The sequence below is a fragment of the Somniosus microcephalus genome, chromosome 15, assembly GCF_052327205.1.
Source record: "Somniosus microcephalus isolate GS21.2 chromosome 15, FLI_Smic_1.0, whole genome shotgun sequence".
Classification (NCBI taxonomy): domain Eukaryota; kingdom Metazoa; phylum Chordata; class Chondrichthyes; order Squaliformes; family Somniosidae; genus Somniosus; species Somniosus microcephalus.
In genome coordinates, this window is record NC_141001.1 from 26,043,892 (window position 1) to 26,061,010 (window position 17,119).

The 17,119-nt window shown below is 43.9% G+C and overlaps 1 protein-coding gene across 1 annotated transcript in view; it reads right to left on the bottom strand.

The window, feature by feature from the left end:
• Positions 1 to 1,383: 1,383 nt before the first annotated feature.
• The window catches only part of cat (catalase), a 50,712-nt gene continuing 34,976 nt past the window's right edge, over positions 1,384 to 17,119 (bottom strand). The window contains exons 9-13 of the mRNA XM_086007574.1: positions 10,911 to 11,049; positions 8,888 to 9,018; positions 7,242 to 7,349; positions 4,483 to 4,569; positions 1,384 to 2,432 (exon numbers count right to left, since the gene is read on the bottom strand). Coding sequence (XP_085863700.1) covers positions 2,364 to 2,432; positions 4,483 to 4,569; positions 7,242 to 7,349; positions 8,888 to 9,018; positions 10,911 to 11,049 — 534 coding nt within the window. The 3' untranslated portion in view covers positions 1,384 to 2,363. The remainder of the gene's footprint in view (positions 2,433 to 4,482; positions 4,570 to 7,241; positions 7,350 to 8,887; positions 9,019 to 10,910; positions 11,050 to 17,119) is intronic.

The window sequence follows — 17,119 nt, forward strand, 5'->3', positions numbered from 1 at the left end:
GTGCTTTATCAGCCTCACGAATTTTATTGGCCTTACAATAATTTTTAACTCGTTCAACATATATGGCCCAATCTTCGATGTCACTATCAAAGTTGCTAATATTCCCGTGTTTAGGCATTGTAGTACTTTATCAGATTTGCAATTTCTGATTTTTTTTTTTTTTTTTTTTTAAACTGTTATCCAAGATGGCGGCTTCCCGCTCTTGCCGTCGTCCTCCGCCCACAAAATGGCGGTTTTCCCGCTTCTGCCTTCTTCCCCAGCGGTTTTCCCGCGAAAAATGGCGGCTTTCCTGCGCTTCTCGCTCTCCCCGCCCACTTCAATGGCGGTTTTCCCGCGCTTCTCGTCGCTGACTTTCAGCCCGACTGCGGCTCTTATCTCCTGTGCGATCGCTGGTGCGCCGCCCGCCCGAAACGGTTCTCAGCCCTTATCACCGGTGCGATCGCTGGCCCGCTAAGCGCCTCCCGCTTGAAGCGGCTCCCGGCCTCTGGCTCACCCGCTCGGCGGCTCTTGCTCGCTCCCTCCCGGGCTTTGGCTTACCCACGAGGTTATGGAGGCTTCAGGGTCCTAATGCCTGTCGCTTCCAGTCGCTGGAAGCTGTCAGGATTTCTGCTGCCCTTCAGTTTTCAGTGGGGTGTTGAGGATTGGAACCTCTCTTCAACGTCCTGTCTTTGGACGAAGCCGCTGTGGAATAACTGCCGCAGGGTTTGAACCGACTCGTTGCCAGTGTTAAGTATGTGTATTGTATTGAACAATTAACACAAAGACTTAAACGTATAACTCAAACAGGTCTTTACTGGTTGGAGGTAGGGACTATACATAGGTCTTTACTTCATGCCCACAGGTGGGAACTGAGGGGGATCAGTACCCACAGTACTATTTATACCCCTATGGCCAGGAGTGGTACTGCGTATCACTACGCCCAACAAGTAGTGCAGTCCTGTCCATAGGTTCAAAGTAGCACACATATTACATACACAACAGGATGTGCTTTGGGTTGTCCTGAGTTCATGAAAGTCACTACATAAGTACAAGTTCTTTACTGAATCACCATGCTATCCTCACTGATTACTTTCTTAACCATTACTTTTGACTTAAGACCACTTAAAATGGAACTGGATTTTCACAATGACTCATCACGTGTTACACATTATATTTACTGATGCTTAGAAACTGCTTTGACATTACAAATGGGAAGTGCAGTCACTGCAATCAATCATGTCATTACAGGAGTAGAACTTTTAAAAATCACTGCTGGGCAAGGTAAAATAAAAGGCCTGGGGGGGGAACCCTCTAACATCCTGTCACACAGCACACTCCCCCCTAACATCCCCTCAGTGTCTGGGGAAAATCAGGGACAAAGCACTGGAACAAAAAAAATACAAATTCAGAGTGCTGACCACTTTAATGGGAAATTAAACATGAAGTCAGAGGGATACAACTGAACTCAACATAGTCTGCAACAGTTAAAAACAAATACAAGGAAGTATCAAATGAGAACTCCTGACAGCATTCTGCAGTCCAAAGAACGAGTATCAAAATACTCGTGCTAGGGCAAATGGAATGGATGATGCACCCAGCACCAACAGCAGTAAACTGTTCACACGGCTTTGAAAACTCTCAAACTACACAGATTCACTGTCAGCTAGTACAAGTATTGACAACAGTAGGTGCAAGTTGCATTATTAATTGCTTAATTTGAGTTTCAGCCTTTATCCAGTATCCCACTTCCCAGATTATATGTTGAAAAAAAAAAATCAGTATTGTTAAACACGACTCAATGTGCAGTGATTTTGAGCAGAGTCATTAGCCTGTACTTCATCGCAAGAACAAAGGCACAGAAGCTAGTGCATTGGATATTCAAAGCTATACTTAGCTGAAGCCTTAACCTATGTAAAAAGAATAAATGTTAAAAGGCATTTAGTGGCTTGCATGGAGAATAATCTTCAAAAATGCTGCTAAAAAGGCAGAAGATCTCACTGCATATTGCCAGATTCAGCCCAAACACCATGCCCTGGATCAACCAGGCATTCTGTAACCAGATGCCCAGTTTAAAATAAAAAGGCTCATCTCCAGGACCATGTACCTGAATCTAGGAGACAGTAATGGACAGCATTTGCAGATGCAAATAGGGAAGATGGAAAGAGAGGAGAAGTTAAATGGGATTGGTTATAAATCCAAGCAGACAAGATTTTTTAGGCTTTAAACAAAATATGCAAAAAGGAAATTCTTGAGTTACAAGATTGGAAGTTAAGGGATCATTATCAGTACACAATCAATCAGTTAACAATTGAAGCTTATTTGGGGTCTGGACAGTTTGCATTAAGGAGACGGTTGTAGTAGCACTGCAACTCAGACTCAACCCATCACAGGTTTGACTTCTCAGCAGAAATGGAGCGATCAGAAGAATGACGGCTGTAGGTATTAATCACTGCCTGTAAAAGGAACACATCCAATATTAGGACCCATACAAAGTTTTTTAGTACACACATGCATACACAAGCTGGATGGGAAAGACCTTACTCATTAACAAAGTAGAATAAGATGACCGTCTTGTGCAGTACCTGAATGATCTTAAATCTCCCAAGTTTTGAGGTTTTAACAATTCAGACACTTACCAGAGTGCAGAATGGTTTTAGTAAGGGTACTAATTTTATACTAAATACACCTGCAAACCTTCATTACATAATCTCCAAATATCAGCATAACTGTCTCAATGGTGTCCAACATTCAATCTTGGGCAAGTCACAACTTTCTCCAGGTCAACACATAAAACACCAGGCAACCAGACAGTTTAAGAGAGCGACTGATACTTGTGGCAGACCCAAATTCTTAACAGCAACCTTGGTATCCTGGTCGACCTGGAGGCTAGTTTCAGATCCCAGATTCTCTTCACCTCAAAGACCACTTAATGTCCACCTGTGTCATATTGCCCACCTCCATTACAAGTGATTACAGCCAATTAAGTACTTTGCATGTAAAGTGGTTCAAGTCACCCAGTGGTCGTGAAAGGCGCAAGTCTTTTTCTTGCTTTCTTTCACCACTGAAACAATTCTATTTCCTGATCATCTCCAGACTTGACTATTGCAATGATCTCCTTGCTGTCCTCCCTTCCTCAAAAACCAACTTGAGCAAAAATTTGCCACCCATGTCCCATCGTGCATCAAGTCCTGCTCGCCCATCGCCCTCATCCTCTCTGATCTACATTGACTCACCATCACTCAACACTAAATTTAAAATCCTCGTTCTCGTCTTTAAAAATCCCTCCATGGTCTCTTCCCACCCCATGTTTGCAATCTCTGCCAACCCTATATCCCTCCCTGAACAAACAGTTCCTCTGAACCTGGCCTTTCTAAATCCCTCTCCATCCCGCCATTTGGGCAGTCTGGGTTCCATTCTCTGAAATTCCCTCCCCACACCTCTACATCACGCTCCTCCGTTAAAAACCAACTCGAACAAGTCTTCGGTCATGTCTCCCAATGTCTCACTTCCTGGCTCGCAGTCAATTTTCCTTCTGTCTATCTGGACGTGCTTTACAAAGATGCTATATAGCTGCAAGTTCTAGTCAGTAGAACCGTATAGAAAGGAATTTTTTCCCACAATTTCTCCATTGAAAAAAAAAACCTACTGCATTGCTCTTGGTAGCTCAGTTGCCAAATTCACTGCCTAGTGCAGCACCAAGCTACAAACAGGAGGTCCAGGTTCAATTCCTAGCCTATGCGGAGTTTGTAGGTTTCAGCCAGAGCACAGTAGTATGGTTATAGGTGCAATAGCCTAGTGGTTACAGTGCTGGACTAGTGATCCAGAGGTTGAGAGCTTAAATCCCACCATGGCAAGTTGTGAAATTGAATTGAATAAATCCATTAGCCCATGGGGCTGGCACAGTGACCGTGAAAACTGCCAGACGGACAATTATAAAAACCCACCTGGTGCTTCGGACAAGGTAACCTGCCACTCCAACCAGTTGGGCCTACATGTGACTAGTCCACAATATGCGGTTGACTCAATGCCTTCAATAAGGATGGGCAATAAATACTGCCTTGCTCACATCTCAAGAACAAACTAAACAAAACAAGCATCAATGCAACAGCTGCTTGTGCCTGTGGAACCATACCCTGGCAAGTCTAAACATTGAGTAGGGGACAGAAAAAGAAAAAAAGAGGCAACTGGAGGGAAGGAAGGGGTTGAAGCCATCCACAAGTCATTCAAGGAGGTATTTAGATTCGGAGTTGGATATCCTACTCAGAGGATCAATACTAGAATATGGAACATGGGATCAACAGCCACATCAGCAATATTTTGTACAGTTATTTTAAGAAAAATCATCTTTTCCTGACTAGCTGAATTAAGTTCCAATCCTACAACCATGATGGAATCAGGTAGTTAGTGAATAGACCAGGAACAGTTTAATAAATAGGCCATCAAGGTGCAAGAGACACAAGTGCGATTAAGATCAAAGCCGAGTAAAAAGATCAAAGCACATACCTTCTGAGGGCATTTAGAATTGTACATCTCCAACAATGAACAGACTTGAGCACCATAGTCAGGATGAACTTTGGTTAACAGATTGATCTGGAATGACAATGACTATCGTCAGGAATACATACTTGTACCTGAGCATTAGTATTCCATGGAACACCAGCCCTCCCCACAACATCTTTCTGAACTTCTCTCATGCTCTGTGCTACAGACGTTCCCCAAAGAGGTTGGACCACATTCCAGCTCTTGGGCCTCTGCCAATATGTTAACCCAAGATATCAGAGCCTGGCCCATGGTGACTCTTCCGACAAACCTCCCTTCCTGTGAAGAAGCAACTGGTTTCCACTAGGCTCCTCCTCACAATGAAGTCTCGAGATCAGGAAGTCACCATGCAGCAGAATAGAAGCGACAAGCTTGCTGTCCAGCATGCTGTGGGGTAGCACATTTTAACTTCAATACTCTTCCCTCTCCATACTTAGCAGCACTGGAGGTTGGGGCAGAAGAAACATTTGTAAACTGTAGTCCTATCCATCTGTTATAGAAGCTGGCAGGTTTAACAACCTAAACAAAAAAATAAAAAATAAAACCATGCAGTTTGTTGGCCAGGGGAAAAAGTGGTTATGTGCAAATCTCCACCAATCTCTGTTCTAAAGCAGAGCTCCAGAAATTGTCAAGTCCCTAGACTCATTTTCAGAACCTTTCATCTCAGCATGCAACCAGAGATACTGCCAGTATTTTTAAAAAAACATTAACTTAAGAGTCTGCTTCATATAACTACTGCTGTCCTTGAAGGGGTAGAGATTATAGGTTGCCCCATCCCCCTCTAGTTCTGCCATCACAATTTAAATTATTTAAAGCAGAGTAAGTTTCAAATAGGCGACCAAGCCAGGCCCTGCCTCGGAGTGCTAGAAATGTACAGTTAGTATTAGAACATTGACCCAGTATTAAACTAAATTACAGGTTTAATCCAAAAATCTGCCAAAAGTGCAGTACACGCACAAACACATTACTGTACTACTAGCTTTCCATTAATGTACTCCCAATTTCTTTTCTTCTGGCCCGAGGAGGTATAATTTTCTGCTTTGCTCAGCATCTTCCTAGATACCCAGTGATTCTGATGCTAGTGGTGATATTAGTGTGTTGTCCAAATATCTGTCTCCGTGCTGCTGCAATTTTAGTACTGGCCTGCTTCTGCTAGTGTTAGTACCAGCACATCGATCCAATACCCACTTCCCTCAATGGTAGTGGTGTGGTGTTTGCACCAGCACACTGACCCCAAAGCTTCTTTCCCAATGGTAGCAGTGTGGTGTTTGTACCAGCACACCGACTCCAAAGCTCCTTTCCCAATGGTAGTGTGTGGTGTTTGCACCAGCAGTCCCCAAAGTTTCTTTCCCAATGGTAGCGGTGTGGTGTTTGCACCAGCACACTGTCCCCAAAGCTTCTTTCCCAATGGTAGCGGTGTGGTGTTTGCACCAGCACACCGACTCCAAAGCTCCTTTCCCAATGGTAGCGTGTGGTGTTTGCACCAGCACAGTCCCCAAAGCTCCTTTCCCAATGGTAGCGGTGTGGTGTTTGCACCAGCACAGTCCCCAAAGCTCCTTTCCCAATGGTAGCGGTGTGGTGTTTGCACCAGCACAGTCCCCAAAGCCCCTTTCCCAATGGTAGGGGTGTGGTGTTTGCACCAGCACACTGACCCCAAAGCTCCTTTCCCAATGGTAGGGGTGTGGTGTTTGCACCAGCACACTGACCCCAAAGCTCCTTTCCCAATGGTAGGGGTGTGGTGTTTGCACCAGCACACAGTCCCCAAAGCTTCTTTCCCAATGGTAGCGGTGTGGTGTTTGCACCAGCACACCGACTCCAAAGCTCCTTTCCCAATGGTAGCGTGTGGTGTTTGCACCAGCACAGTCCCCAAAGCTCCTTTCCCAATGGTAGCGGTGTGGTGTTTGCACCAGCACAGTCCCCAAAGCTCCTTTCCCAATGGTAGCGGTGTGGTGTTTGCACCAGCACAGTCCCCAAAGCCCCTTTCCCAATGGTAGGGGTGTGGTGTTTGCACCAGCACACTGACCCCAAAGCTCCTTTCCCAATGGTAGGGGTGTGGTGTTTGCACCAGCACACTGACCCCAAAGCTCCTTTCCCAATGGTAGGGGTGTGGTGTTTGCACCAGCACACAGTCCCCAAAGCTCCTTTCCCAATGGTAGGGGTGTGGTGTTTGCACGAGCACACTGACCCCAAAGCTCCTTTCCCAATGGTAGTGGTGTGGTGTTTGCACCAGCACAGTCCCCAAAGCTCGTGGTGTGGTGTTTGTGTCAGCACACTGTACCCAAAGCTCCTTTCCCCAATGGTGGCAGTGCAGTATTAGTAATGCCCACTTCTCAGTGTAGGTGGCACTACAGTATCAGTACACCTAAACCATAGTATCAGCAGCCTGACCGCTTTCCCGGACACACCCTAGAGAAATCTAAATTTTAGCATGGGTATCTAGGAAGATGCTGAGCAAAGCAAAAAATTACACCTCGGGCCAGAAGAAATTGGGAGTACATTAATGGATTAAACCTGTAATTTAGTTTAATTTGTCCCTGTTGAAAGATTCATCCAAGAGCCTAGGATTTTGATCTAGTTTAAATATGGATGTAGCAGGAATCCCACACAAAATACACTAGTTACCTAAATGGAGCTTGGCAGCATTTATGAAATTTGAGGTATTTATTTTCTCTTCTGACAACTGACACAATCAAAGAAACCCTTCCCCACAATATTCAACTCACCATTCTGTTCTGAATGAAAATCTGAGCATCCTTTAGATGAGCTGCAATGTTCTCACACAGCCTCTGACGCTCGTCAGCATTCAGTACATTCTGATAAAATGCAGTTACCTAGTCCAGAGTAAAATCCCATGAAAATTCAAAATCATTGCAAATAGTGCTTGTACGAGCAGATTTCTGAAAAATCACTGAAATACCAACAGGTGCTCAATAAGAAAGGAAGGACAGATGAAATAGATCATGACTTCCAATTTTGCAGTGGACTAATTGGATAGTGCTTTCAAAGAGCCAGAACAGGCACAATGGACTGAATGGTTCCCTTCTGTGCTGTACAATTTTATGATTCTAATGAACTGGACAGTGTGGCACCAAGCGTCATCAATTGGGAAGGGTACACTTTTAAACCTTGGCCTGTGCCTGGCGTCAGCATCCTTGGGGGTAAAAAGTGTTCACCCTTCTAACTGGTAATAAGTGCGTGGACATTGACATCTGGATCAGCCTTGATGTGAATGCCTGATGAACTTCGTTACCCAGACTTATACACAGTGACCAGCTGTGTCACTAACATCTATGGAATTGTTGAAGATTGCACACATGGCGATTTTCTGGTTGATTCTTGTGCGCATATAGATGAGGAGTGTTAGAATGGCAAATGGATCTCCTGGCCAGTCTGCCAGCATCATGGACTCCCAGGATCAGAACAGTAAAGCTTGTCGCACTCTGTCCAATGAGCCTTAGCCCAAATCACAGAAAATCAAAGGCACCTTTACTGCAATGTGTTATTTCCATTTTCCACACTAGATACCCTTATGCAAGACTCAAGACCACAACTGCATGCTTGTTACTGCCAAATGTGGGCCGCTTCAGCACTGTGGGCACATACCTACAAGGTGCTAGGTTGAATCTGCTTATACGAATTATTATAGGCAGCAAAATGAGGAGATTTTTGTCCCATTAGTCTGGGTTGGATTCAAACCCAAGTCCCAAAAGGTGACCAGGTAGTGAGCTGACTTCCATGCAGTCCAGTCCCATGTGATTGCATCACCTCATTTGGTTAATGTCATTGCTGAAAACTATGATATAACACCAATGTACTGCAGGACTCCAGATACACTTGGTAAACTGTCTCATGCTGTGGTTTAATGGAGCCCAGTTGTAAACCTGCCATTACACACTACTAATGCTTATCCTGTGCTTCAGGTTACAGTTAGATGCAGACAGTGACTGTGTTTTGGTACAACTCTGTCTTCTCACCCACCCCAGAGACTGTGCGCCAGCTACAATTTGGCAATAATAATGCAAAGACATGCACCTTATTCTAAATACTGCAAGACTTTAAAAATCAGCATTAAACTGGAATCCTCTAGCTCTGTCGCAAGGTTCTGGCTCAGTGCTTTTGCACATTTACAAAAAGCATCTAAAAGCAAATATGGCATGACCCAGCATCACAAGGAAACACTTCCAGCCACACTCAAGGCCTTAGTACACCAGGATAAGATCAATACTCAATGTCTAGTGCCAGGTTTGCAGTGCATGAGCTATATTTTTGCTGTGTTGGGGTGGGGGGGGGGGGGGGGGGGGAAAGAAAGAGGGGGAGAGGAGAAAGAAAAGCAGAATTTTCATGCAGTCAGTAGTTTTACTACACTCACCTGGGAGTAATCATCCTCATCAGAGCTGTTGTACCTAGCAACATCATTCGTTACAGCCAGAGAATGCTCCATGGCCAGAGGCTGAGTTTCAGGGGCACTAAAACTATTCGGATAATAGTTTGGGGCTCCGCCTACACAAGAACACAGATGATCAGGGTTTTATTTAAGATTATAGCAACTTTTATTTGGAGAGGACACTGGTGCTCCAATATGTTGCTTGTGGAAGGGCAGGAGAGATTCACAACCACAAATTCCCATTCCCCAAGTTCATCATCTCAACCACCCCGGAAGAGAAGGTGCCAACTGCAATCTAGACACTTCGAGCCTGGCCTAGCTTTGGGCCCCCCCCCCCCCCTCCTCCTTCCAGGCAGGCAGCAGTGGTGGGAAAACTAACATTGGCCACACTTGCCCCAGGCCAGAGAGAGCACATGGGTGGGCAAGAAGAAAACAGTAAGAAGAATCAGTGATACTGTTCCTGTGTTACCCAGTGGCTCCTGCTGGAAAATGTATGTGTGGCTATCAGTAAAGCAACAGCAAGTTCAGCACATAGGCAGATAACCTACTGCCATTTACTGTCCAAATTCTCACATGAAAAGCCTGTCAACACCAATAAAATGGTGTCCCAGCAAGAGCTGATGATTAGCTTGAGAGGAGAGGGGTTCCTGGATATGAACAGTCAGTCATTCATTTCTCAATTTAGCAGGTAGAGTTTTTACAGTGATGCAGTAATACAAGTCAAGGTGTTAATTTTAGGTAATAGTGACTGTACGCCTGTCGATACCCACAATTCTTCAGGGGTAGCTCGGACCCCCAGATCAGCAGTGCTACTCTCCAAAATACAACACTGCTCTAGGAAATTTCTCTGCAATTCATCTTCACAGACCTACAGTATGTAATTCAAGACTCATTGGCAGAGACCAAGAGCAGCTCAGCTGCTGTTCAGAGTAACAGGTTAGAGGATCCAAAAGGAGTAGCAGATCTTTATATATATATATTTTTTTAAATTCAGTATGACTGAAGTCAGGATTGCCCTGAAATCAGATAATTTATCTTGCAACTCAGCACAAGTGATGTTTATACCATCCTTATCATAATAGTTCTATCAATATAGTTAGACCTTGTCCTTTGGACTGCAGACTCTGCCCAGATAGAGATATGGGATCAAAAAGCCAAACATTGAACGCCTGTATGCAAGAATGCAGAGTTTGGTTACATACTGTTGAAAGCTGTACCTCAACCAGCTGCCTCCATCTCCCTCCCACAGCTCTTACGTAATTGGAGTAACAGAAACTTCAAGGAAAGTGATCTTTCACTGCTGCCTTTTAAAAGCAAGAAAAAGTGTTTGAAAACTTCCATTAGCGTTGAACGTTGACCTCGCTTATTCAAATGTGAAGCTCAGCAGGATTGCTATGGAAACAGTGAGATATGTCTCTGCTTTTACACAGATTAGACTTGCTTTTTGAAAAATACTTTACAGCAACACTCAATGGAGCCTTATGAACCCAATCTGGTCAATTTTTAAACTACAGTTCCATAAATACCTGCTCCGATTGACATCTCTTCCATTAGGCTTGTCCATATTCTTCCACATCATTGCATCCCACCCCCACTTTAGTCTCTTTGGACAATGGAACATTACCCAGTCGAAAGGGTGGGCAGCAATCCTGCTCTTAGCTCGCCCTTGGAAAAGTACCACAGCCAAGACTAGGAATTGGATGATGACACCCCAACACTCACCATCACTGCAGCACCTCACACTCCCTAGGTTTTGTTGAAAAGCAAAACCCCCTCTTAAAAAAAGTCTCAATTCTGCTGGTGCAACCCCATGGCACCACAGCTAAACATGTGCAACTCAGCCAGCTGCTTGTTGAAAGACATGCTCAGGAACACGGAGGTTATAGAATCAGTGCTGCCATCACACTGGTATAAATAGCTCAGTCCAAGTCACTGGGTTTATAGAAGAGCACTTTGAGATCAAGTAGTGCAAAAGATGATCCTACCAGAGGAGGGTTAGAGTGCTTACCCTGGTTATCAGTTGAGCACATGGGTCCATCTCTCTGGTAATTAGCCACACGACACTTAAATGGGCAGTTCACAGGCAACTGGAGATAGTTAGCGCCCAGGCGGTGCCTGTGAGTGTCAGGGTATGAAAACAAGCGACCCTATAAGAGAAGGGGGAGAAAGTTAGAGAAAGTTGCTGCACATCCATCCACATACACACACACAGACCCTACACCATTGATGCAATGAATTTATACCTACTTTATGTTGAGAACCCCCTTTTCAAAAAGTTTAAAATCTGGAATTCCTGGAAGCAAGACGAGTGCTTTTTAGGACAATGTGGTAAAGTCATCCCAGCATAACTGTCCACAAGGCGCACAAATACAGCCAGTGTTGGCAGTTCGATCAGCTGGAAAGGAGGAGGAGGTATAACTATAAATGTAGGAGGCCAGTGAGCGCTGTCAATTCTTTCCTTTCTACTTCACTCCCCAATCCCCTTTCCTCCCCCCCCCCCCCCACCAAAAGCACAGAATTGGGAGGTTACATGTCCCAAGGGTTCCAATAAGTTAGTTTAAGGTTTATTTCCTGTCCAACTTATCTCATTCCCCTCTGACAACATAATTCAGGAACTGCCTGTGGAGTCCAGGGTCACATCCAACCTCATTCCATCCCAAATATACTAGTCAGAAGGATCAACAGAAATTAAGTTAGTTTACCTCATACACTATGAGCGAATACTCTATAATGGATTGTAGATAAATTGTCAAGAAAACCTAGACTTTCAAAAGAAGCCATGGTGCCCTTGTATGGAAAGCAAGCAGACAACTGAAATGGAGATGGTTACATGTATGAATGTAATATGAATGTAATATATAATAAAAAACTAATGTTTTGCTATCTGTGTATTGATGCATCAAACAGAACCACGAAGTAGACTCACCCAATCAACCACGTTCCCAATCTCAGCAATTATACCATGAGGAAAATGACAAGCAATGGCCTGAAGTTTTCTCCCAATGCAGAGGGTGGGGAAAGGAGAAAAGAGAAAAGAGAGCACTTTCTGGTAGCTGTGTCTCACAGCAGATTGGCAGAGACCACATGGGGCAATACAGGGAACAAATCCCAACAAAAGCAACATGCATAACTGCATCAACATTAATCGAGGGTCTTTACAGGTTTGGCACAAAATGCACAGTGCGCACTTCAGAAACTATTTAAAACAGAACTGAGTACCATATCATTCCAGCCAATAGCATGCAACTTGCTTCCTGGGTCTGTTACTTGAACTGATTGGCAGCTAATGCACAAGATGGGCTTGGGGGGGGTAGTAATTGTATGGGAATTACTGCAAGAAAAATCAGCCCAACCCTCCATGATGTTGCACTCATATTCAACAAGCGGGGGGTACAACTGATTAGTCTATTCTCTTTCTGTTGGGTATGTGGCTTTGAAGCAGACAAGTTTTTTTTAATTATGGAAGTGTCTTTTGCTCCCATTTTTTTTTTTTTTTTTTTTATAAAACCTTTCCTTGCTGCAGTTCCACAGGCACCAATAGTCCTTTAATGCCTTGTCCAAGTGGCCATCATTCACATGCAAGCCTAGCCGATGAGTGTCAGTAGGTAATTCAATGGACTAAGCCCAATCGCATCCTCACCGAAAGTCACACTTCCAGCAGGGGCAGCTGGAAAGCAATCAGCAGCAGGAGCCCTGGCCGGTTTTTCCTTCCCTAGCCAAGGGGCTCCAAAATCAACTGCTGCCTTGGCTGAGATTAGCTAACCCCAACATAGACCAGGCATTGAATTTAGGACCTACTACTGGACAAATTGTCAGATGATATTCAATTCAGATAACTGAATTTGACAAAGTGCCACATAATAGGCTCACCAGTGAAGTTGAAGCCCATGGAATAAAAGGGACAGTGGCAGCATGGATACAAAATTGGCTAAGTGACAGGAAAGAGTAGTGGAGAACGGTTGTTTTTCAGATTGTAGGAAGGTATACAGTGGTGTTCCCCAGGGGTTTCTTGACATATATTAATGACTTGGACGTGGGTGTACAGGGCACAATTTAAAAATGTGCAGATGAGACAAACCTTGCAAGTATAGTAAACAGTGAGGAGGAGGGGGATAGACTTCAGGAAGACAGACAAGCTGGTGAAATGGGCAGACATGGCAGATGAAATTTAACAGAAAAGTGTGAAGTGATACATTTTGGTAGAAAGAATGAGGAGAGGAAATGTAAACTAAAGGGGGTGCACGAACAGAGGCCTGGGGGTATATGTGTGCACAAATCATTGAAGGCGTCAGGGCAGATTTAGAAAGCAGTTAAAAAGGCTTACGGGATCCTAGGTTTCATAAATAGAGGTATAGAGTACACAAGTGTGGAAATTATGAAGAACTTGTATAAAACACTGGTTCGGCCCCCACTGGAGAATGGTGTCCAATTCTGGGCACCACACTTTAGAAAGCACGTGAAGGCCTTAGAAAAGGTGCAAAAAAGATTTGAGAATGATTCCAGGAATGAGGGACTTCAGTTACATTGATAGACTGGAGACGTTGCAGTTGTTCTCCTTGGAGCAGAGAAGATTTGATAGGGGTGTTCAAAATCATGAGGGGCCTGGAGAGAGTAGATTGAGAAACACTGTTCCCATTGGCAGAAGGGTTGAGAACCAGAGGAAACAGATTTAAGGTGATTGGCAAAAGAACTAAAGGCAACAGAAGGAACAACTTTGTCTACACAGCGAGTGGTTAACATCTGGAATGCACTGCCTGAAAGGGTGGTGGAGGCCGACTCAATCTGATCTTTCAAAAGGGGAGTTGGATAAGTATCTGAAGAAAACAAAATTGCAGGGCTATGGGGAATGGGCAGGGGACTGGGACTAGCCGAGAGTCAGCACGGGCTCGACAGGCCGAATGGCCTTCTTCTGTGCTGTTACCATTCTATGGATTCTATGAACTGCAATGTATAATGCACTGGTAGAAAAAAAGGGCGCCAAAAATACACACTGGATGGTGCAGAAATAGCTAAAGTTGAAGCAGAAAGGGAATGGTGCATTTAACGTCAAATCACTGTGGGCAGCAGTTAACAAAGCTAATTATATCCAGAGTTCAGAGGAGTATAAATTAGAAGCGGTCACCCTAAAGATACAGTGCCCTGGTCGGATCTCACAATACTGTGTTTCAGTTTGGTCACCAAGGCATTCAATATATGGAGGTACCCTGTAGAAGAGACAAGGCTGAAGGATAGTTGCAAGGAAAGACTGAAGAAACTATAGCTCTAATTCTGAAAGGGGGTGACTGAAAAGCCAGCTTCATTCCCAAGAATGTTCCAACTCACTTGGATACAACTGTTGCTAAATCAGCAACCAGCGTCAGGGAAGAACCAAGCCATTCAATTCAAACAAACATCTTGTGATTTATTCAAATATATTTTTGATTAGCAGTACTTTAAAATTAACAATTAGTTAAATTCACAGGTTACAGTCTCTCTCAAATTGGGGAGTTTTTCCCCTATAGCCTTTAATGAAAGACTCACAGTGCAAAAAGGATCACTATGCGAGAATACTGCTTGTATGATAAATTTGCAAATGTTGTGCTAACCTATTATTTTTGACTAACTGAGGATCTAGCTAAGCTTAGTTACTTCAGTAAAAATACATGTTGTATTACTGCTGCTATAAGCTTGGTCTATTACATTTGTTTAGCAGTTCAATCCTAAATCAAAGTCTAGCGCAGGGCTATTCTGCTGCCTTCCACAGACACTGAGGATTACACAAGGCCAGCAACTGAAATAAACTAAAGTTTGGTTTCAGGAACTCTATGGATAGCTATCTGGTCAAGTGAAAATACTCAGACATAAGCAGCTAGGGCTCACCTACAAGAGCAGTCTGAAATATGAAAGGCAAATAGATCTAGGGTTTAAAAGAAACAAAAACATAGGAATAGCTAAGATTAATAATGCACAGCACTACAACATACAAGGCATAATTAAAACTTGTGAAAGGAAAGATTAATAATTTCTTCATTCAAGGTGTGACCAACACGTGCATTGATTTTCTAAATAGGGTAGTGAAGTGAAAAATATTACTTATTCAAAAATCAGATGAATGACATGGAGGAGGAGGGGAGAGGAGAAATGCAAATTATTTTTATTTTGGATCACTGAGCCAAGATGAGCTGAATGGCCTTCCTCACCTGTGCCTATCTTGGGGTCTGTATGGCCCAGCACCACACCAGGTGATACATTTATCCACTGAGCCAGAGGACTACTGGACTGCTAACATTGTACCATTGTTCAAAAGAGAAAGGACTAGACAGAGTAATTACAGGCCAGTCAGCCTAACCTCTCTGGTGGGCAAATTATTGGAAAAAATTATGCGGGACAATATTAATCGTCATTTAGAAAGGCACAGATTAATCAACGGCAGTCAGCGTGGATTTGTTAAGGGAAGGTCATGTCTGACTAACATGATTGAATTTCTTGGTGGTAACAAGGGTTGATGTGGGTAGCATGTTTGTCGTCGTGGGTAGCATGTTTGTTGTCGTCTACGTGGATTTTAGCAAGGCTTTAGACCAGGTCCCACATGACACACTGGTCAGAAAAGTAAGAGCCCATGGGATCCAAGGGAAAGGGAGATCCAAAATTGGCTCAGTGGCAGGAAGCAAAGGGTATGGTTGACAGGTGTTTGTAACTGGAAGGCTGTTTCCAGTGGGGTTCTGCAGGGCTCAGTACTAGGTCCCTTGCTTTTTGTGGTATATATCAATGTTTTAGACTTCAATGTAGGGGGCATGATTAAGAAGTTTACAGATGATACAAAAATTGGCCGTGTGGTTGATAGTGAGGAAGAAAGCTGTAGCCTGCAGGATATTAAAGGACTGGTCAGGTGGGCAGAAAAGTGGCAAATGGAATTTAATCCGGAGAAGTGAGGGGTAATGCATCTGGAAGGCGGGGGGGGGGGGGGGGGGGCAAACAAGTAAAAGAAATATACAATAAATGGTAGGATACTGAGAAGTGTAGAGGAACACATGGATCTTGGAGTGAATATCCACATATCCCTGAAGGTAGCAGGACAGGTAGATAAGGTAGTTAAGGCAAACAGGATACTTTCCTTTATTAGCTGGGGCATAGAATACAAGAGGAGGGAGGTTATGCTAGAACTGTATAAAATACTAGTTAGGCCACAGCTAGAGTACTGGTCACCACATTACAGAAAGGATGTGATCACACTGGAGGGGGTACAGAGGAGGTTTACGTGGATGTTGCCAGGACGGGAGAATTTTAGCTACGAAGAAAGGTTGCATAGGCTAGGGTTGTTTTCTTTGGAACAGGAGGCGGAGGAGAGATTAACTGAGGTGTATAAAATTATGAGGGGCCTGGTTAGAGTGGGTAGGAAGGACCTATTTCCCTTAGAGGTCAATCCAGGAGCATAGGTTTAAGTAATTGGTGGAAGGATTAGAGGGAAGGAGAATTCTTTTCACCCAGGAGGGGTGGGGGTCTGGATCTCACTGCCTGAAAGAGTGGTAGAGGTGGAAACCCTCACTGCATTTAAAAAGTACCTGGATATGCACTTGGTGGTCTGTAGCCTTGTAGGTTGCAAGAGGAGCTGGAAAGACAGACATGGGCCAAATGTCCTCTGTGCCATAAATATCCATCAATCTATGAGCCACCATAGAAGCAGTTTGCTGAATAGTAAGAGTTTTTTTCCTTCTGATCATATCCATTATGGGAATATGACATGGTGGAGAGAGGGGATGGGGAAAGAGACACAAATGTACCAGGATGCAAATTCAACCCAAAGGAGACTCAACAAATGAAATTCAGAAGTCCACAATTCTAAAATACATCTTGCAGAATACTGCTACATATGTTACAGCAGTACTACACCACATTAATTAAAAAAATTCTTGCAATCTGGGAACACTTGCAAAACAGCATTTACTACCTATCCCTAGCTGCCCCAAGGTCATTACGAGTCAACTACATTGTGGAACTGGAGTCACATGTGGGCCAGACTGGGAAGTGTTCCGTTCCCTCATGGACCAGTTGTACTTTTTTTTTTAATAAATGACAAATCGGCAGTTTCCATGCTCTGATGAATGGCCAGATTTACTGAATTCAATTTCACAATTTGCCATAATGGAATTTGAGCTCATGACCTCTGGGTTGCTAGCCCAATACCATAACTACCCCAATGTGACAGATAAGACAGGTTAAAAGCCAGCAATTTCATCA